The 6,122-nt window shown below is 38.4% G+C and overlaps 1 protein-coding gene across 1 annotated transcript in view; it reads right to left on the bottom strand.

Moving 5' to 3' along the window:
* Window positions 1-6,122, bottom strand: part of LOC144966551 (uncharacterized) — a 22,794-nt gene continuing 16,672 nt past the window's right edge. The window contains exons 2-3 of the mRNA XM_078903208.1: window positions 5,102-6,122; window positions 1-1,623 (exon numbers count right to left, since the gene is read on the bottom strand). The exon at window positions 5,102-6,122 is cut by the window's right edge and continues 412 nt beyond it. Coding sequence (XP_078759334.1) covers window positions 808-1,623; window positions 5,102-5,350 — 1,065 coding nt within the window. The 5' untranslated portion in view covers window positions 5,351-6,122 and the 3' untranslated portion in view covers window positions 1-807. The remainder of the gene's footprint in view (window positions 1,624-5,101) is intronic.

Genomic DNA, 6,122 nt, shown 5'->3' with positions numbered 1-6,122 from the left:
TTTTGTATAATTAAGCAGGATATAGCCTTTAAGAGTATCGTGTCTGCCTTCCTTGGCTTCTGGATTTAATAGAAAATCGAACTGGAAAGTGCACTTTAACTCGATTTTGAATTAATTATTCAACTCATAACATCTCCGAGAATTAGAAGCTAGACTAGAGATTCGAACATGTGAACATTATTTTGTTCCTTATGAAAGCCTTGCTCAGTTCTAATATGTAGGTATATGAATATCAATTCGTAAGGGTGGGAACAATGGTAATTGTTTATAAACTTAATATCTGCAAGATTTATAAACTGCAAAATATGGTACATCATAAACATGTCTAATTTTGCTTTTATAATCAATACATTTGTATGTCTTTTTCATCTCCAGCTCTGATATCAAAGTATGATCAATAGCTACTGTTCAAACCTGGGTGTGACATGCTTGTCTGTTTTATTGATTTATTCAGCAGAGGCCCAGCAGCAGCATGTTGCTTTACACACGATTCCAAGAATATTCAACTACTTGACAGGGTAGAAAAGAATAGTTTTTTTCCAATTTGACCAGAACCTTTTTACTTTAAACATCAATTCATTAAGATGATATTCAACTTGTCAAAACCCCAGAACCTAAAATCGTTTTTGTTCTTATATAGATATTAAATTCATGTTATATTGAAAGTACAAATTTAAGGAAACCGTTTTAAAAATATTTTTTCCGGGTCATAAAACTGTTTTGCAGATCAGGGACTTTTGACAATAAAAGATGATTTTTCACAAATGTTTATCCGTTGAGAGTTAATTATCACGTATTGGCCTATAATTAAGCAGTCTGGACCTCTCTAAGTCCCGTGTAGGAGACGTTTGCCGACGGTATTCCTGACACCCGGCAACACGTTCGTGTCAGACAGTTCCACACATGCGTAATTGATGCACCCACTTCCTGTCTCACAGTAGCCAAAGACAACCAGGCAAGCGGCAGTGCTACAGAGCGTGTCAGCATGGGAACCAAGACTATCAAGGATGCTTGTGCCGTGGACGAGCCGCCAAATTTGAAGTCAAGCGTCATGAAAGAGCTTAGAGCAACAGGGATATAGCAGAGGAAGTAAACGAGATTAGGAAGACATATCGACAATGGGTGATTAATAACGTTTGTTTGACTGGACGAACTGCTCGACTCTTGGGCATAGCTTCTTCTAGTTGCCAAGGTAGCCGTGCTGTTTTCTTCTATGAGCGCTGGCTCATCATTACCACTGGACGAAGATATGACGTTGAGCTCGTTTTTGATAAAGATGATGATCAGTATCGTTATGGCCGCAGCGCACAGTAGGATTGGAAGGTAGAGGCAGATAACATCTAGGGCCGTTTGAGCTTTTCTAGGAAAGTTGGTGAGACACATGGGATCCCTCCAATGTCGACTGTTGACTGGTTCGTAAGGCGTGTCCAGAAAGACGATGGGGATGAGAATGACGGTCGACATGACCCACGGCCACAGACACAGGGCGTTGTTCTTGATACATTTAGGAATACGGGGTTTGGTGCATACCCAATGGGGACAAATGTTACCAACGAGAAAGTAGATGTCAAGGGTCACAAAGGACCAACCAGATACGAAGAACAATCCGTAGTCGCCGATGGCCTGAAATGAGATGGTGTAAGAAAATAGTTTAATATATCTATTACAGTAAATAGATGCGAATGCCCTCGGGCATTGCGAATTTGGGGTCCCGAGTTCAGTTTCCGCTATAAGTGACCAATCTTAGGAAAAAGGCTCTTTACTAACTCAAATTTTCTCATCATACTCTTGTGAAAATGAATATGTGGCATGTAACAGCGTTGTCTGTCGGGAACCCCCCCCCCCACCCCCATTGTAATAGCGCGTTCATGCGTGATGTCATCTCGTCCCACAATTTACTATTTGTTGTATGTCTGGGACCGCCGGTGTATATAAAAGATTGCTGCAAGTCATTTGTTATACGGACGGAAGGTCTGGATTCGAATCCCGGGGACAGACCTGGAATTTTAATTCTATCTTGTGAATTAGTGGTTGTGTCCCATGTAGTTCTATCGCAGACGGATATTAAGTCCGGGGGACCCCCCCCACTCCCTTTGAACCTTCCTTTTAAAAAAAAAAAAAACATATCGAGGAAGATTGGTAATCTTTCTGATCTTTCCCCATTATTTATGTGGACCCACAAACCAGACGGTTTTCTAAAAGAGAGCAGTGACAGTAAGGCCACTCAGTCTTTATATGATATCGGAGTCGCTCAACTGCTAGTCCCATCAATTGGAAGATGTTGAGATATGACGATGTCAGGTTAATAAAGCATATACGAGGCTCTAATCACAGATTACTAATAGGAGATAACTGGTATATTATTTACTTATCTAGTTAATATCATGAGTTATTCATCTTTATTTATTTAATGAATGTCATTGATGGTGATCAGGTTAGTTGAAGCTATAAATTTCCTTTATTCTAATTACTATGACATCTGAACATTTTGAGAGAAAGACCTGGTAAAGGTCAAAAATTGAGAAAAAAAGGTGTTCGCGTGAGAGCAGAAGAAATACAAGATAAATAAATCATATCAAAGCATAAGCCCTCCTAGACTGGGGATCGAAACCGAGACATCCTGATTACTAAGCAGACATGCTACCATTACACCTCAAAGGTTAACCGTAGTTAGGATGAATGTATAATTCTTATATTTTTTTTTCACAAAGAGTAGCAAGCGTGTTCCGTTGTAAGCAAGAAGTCTGAGGTTTAAAAAAATCCCAAGTCAATATTTGTTAGGTTTGTCTTCTGTTGTATTTTTTCTGCTTTGAAAAGCACGCAAATTCACACTTTTTACAGATTTTAAAAAGAGGATTACTTTATTCACATCCCGAAGAAAATATGTCTTTTGAATCTTTCTAGGAAAAGACAAAGTTAACCTAGGAGTCAGCCGCAATGCAGCGCTACAAATTGAGCCATTATATGGGTTAAATTTCTTGCTTTACCACTTAACTACCGTTCTCTGGAAAAAGACAAGTATTTAAAAATTTGGCCAGAAAACTCGTCCTTCAAATATCAATCGATTTAAATGACCCGCATTTTGGCAAAAAACTCTCAAACCCGGGACGTTGCGTTGCAGGTCTAAAATTGTCAAGTTCCATCTGTGTTGTTGGAAAGAATGTGTCAATATTGGATCCGATTTATGTAAACGGCATAATGTATTGAATGTTTTGTTTATTCTTATAAATCTAAGCGCCCAATCATTGCTTATATCGTGTTTATTACGAATGTGCATAAATTAAATATTAATTCGTATTCAAATCAACGCATGTTGTCAGGGGGTTTGTTGTATATTTGATTATAATATTATGTTAAACAATATTTTAAAACTCTGAGCCAAATTTGAAATCCAATTTATTGTGTAGTTACGGGTGTTGGTAAGAAAGTCTTTTCTTTTCTTAATTCATTGGGAAGTACTTTCATAACTTTCGTAGTCCAGATCCAATATTGTGGTTTTTTTTACCCATCATCTATCTTGGTCCACAAATTAATAGTCTCTTTACGACGTGATAAATAAAATCTCTCTTTTTTTTCAAAATGTATGAAGTAATTTCCAACCAAATTTGTCATTGTCGCCTTCCAGTTACTCTGTAAAAACAAGTAATCATGCAAGGGAGATGCACAGAAATGAATACTGCAAATTATTTATCTATAAATCGCGAGTAACAAGAAGCAGCTTTCCCCCCAGTACATAGTATCTCTTTTTGAAATAGTTGTTTGGCGTAAAAGAATTATTGACAGTCCCATCTGAGGCAACCATTTTATCTCTTAATCATCTTTGGGATCAGGGTATAACTAATATTGTAACCAGTTAACTGCCGTACTCTGGGAAAACATCTATTTAAAAAGTTTGCCAGAAACTCGAATATCGTTCGATTTAAACGACTCTCATCTTGGTCAAAATCTCAAACCTGAGATTTCGTGTAGTTCCAGGCTTGAGAGTTTTTGTCAAAAGGAGGGTCGTTTAAATCAATCGATATTTGAAGGACGAGTTTTCTGGTCAAATTTTTGAAAACATGTTTCTACAGAGTAAGGTAGTTTACTGGTTAACCATTCATTTTCCATCTTTGTCATAAAGTGGGCGATAAGCGAGGTTCTCGGCACAGCGGAGCCGGAAATGGGAGAAGGCAATATACAAGGTTTTTAATGTAGATCCAAAATATTTATTTCTATTTCCCAGGGGAGGTACATAATGGTGATAATCATATTTTGATAGCATATGCAATTGATGGCTATTTTATTAATTCGTTTCTCGACTATAGCATTCTTTTAATGTTCCATGAGGGGATATAATACGATGGAGATAAAAAATACTTAGATAAGGAAACAAATAATCCCATGATAAAGCGGCAGCCTTGATAGGAGATCGATACAACACACTTATAGGTTAGAAAAATATGTGATGGGTATAGGCTGGTATCTAATAGAGATAAGCTTTAAATTCCAGAGCTGAATGGGCTAAGGGCCATATATATATATATATATATATATATATATATATATATATATACACACACACACACACACACACATATATATATATATATATATATATATATATATATATATATATATATATATATATGGGGGCGAAGTGGCCGAGTAGTTAAGGCATTGCACTTTGACACGGACGGTCTCAAGTTCAAGTCTCGCCTCAGGCACTTTCGTTTTTTTTTCTTTGAGCAAGAATATTAACCCCCGCTTTGCTCACTTGGGCAACATGGGTGATTCCTGTTGACATCAGACATCTATTTTGATGAATTATCTATATTTCTTCGGCGTAGAATGCCTTGGCGACGACATCGTATGATGTATATATACTTTAAAAATTCCATCGGGGAAGGGAATCGCATTACTCCATTGAACTGAAGGGTTTGGGGAATTCTTATATCCATCGCCTGGCTGTGGAAAAAGAACAGCAATCGGGCTTTTAAACCACCTACAACTCAAGAGTGTAGCCGATGTCTTATAATATGACACAATTCGTTTTCGGCACCCATCGCCACGATAACGGATTACAATGAAAAAAAAAGAAGAAAGAATAAATGAGTGGACTTACCTGCAGCGCGCTATGTACATGACAGATGGGCGCTTCTGTCTCAACCAAGCTCCGTATTAAAAGAGGCAGAATGAAGCATCCCAACAAGAGATCCATACCCGCAATACTAGCCATCAGCTGATGGGGAACCGTGGCTCGCAGTCTAGGGGAACCCAAAACACAGCCGATGAAGGACAGGTTGGAGAATATAATGAGAACACTGAACAAGATGAATACAGTCAAGTACATGTCGTAGAGGGAAACCGCCATCTTCCTACGGAGATAGTGATGCTATGCGTTTAGGTGGAATGGCAGCGTGGCTCAGTGGTACGGTCTTTGCTTCCTACCCGAAAGGCACCGAGTTCAGTCACCCGCCGCTGCGTTGTGTGGCCTTGAGTAAGTCACCTCGCCCTAGCTCACTTTGCGGCGCTGCTCTGCGGCTGACTCCTGGGTTATTCCAGTCTTCCCTTGGAAAAAACCCTAAAGACAAATTTCCCCTTGGGGATGAATAAAGGGAATATTATTTATTATTTATATTTCCATCCACCAGCCACATAAAACGTACCAACACACAAAATTATCGGACCCTTTAACGTTTATAGTCCGTTGATGGAATTTAGTAAGAACTAATCAGCTACATAAAAAACAAGAACAAAGAGCTGAATGACGTCAATTCCGTTCCTTCTGCCGGTGGTTCAAATGCTTAAGAATGAAATCAAGGATGCTTTCAACTGCATGCAGAACTATGTCAGTCAATCAATTGTTTGTCATTTCCAATAAACACCAACGATATTCTAGATGCCAAACGCTGCCAACTAAAATTTCAAATGGATCCTTTCCCTTTGGAACACAAATGATAAACAGCTTGATTTTGAATAAAAATGGATCTCTTATGATATGGGATCTAATCCCACCCGAGCCATCTTAGCCCCAGTTTCTCAATAATAATCTTGTGCCAAGTAATTTTCATTGATGAAATTCCAGATTCCACTATGAATTATTCCTCATCTTTGTAAGCGTTGTGTTCAATTGTGAAATGAAA

The sequence above is a fragment of the Berghia stephanieae genome, chromosome 2 (genome assembly GCF_034508935.2).
Source record: "Berghia stephanieae isolate SIO BIC M18660-M18661 chromosome 2, UCSD_Bste_1.3, whole genome shotgun sequence".
Taxonomy (NCBI): domain Eukaryota; kingdom Metazoa; phylum Mollusca; class Gastropoda; order Nudibranchia; family Aeolidiidae; genus Berghia; species Berghia stephanieae.
Note: the sequence above shows the minus strand (reverse complement) of the source record. Positions and strands in the feature narration are given on the sequence as shown.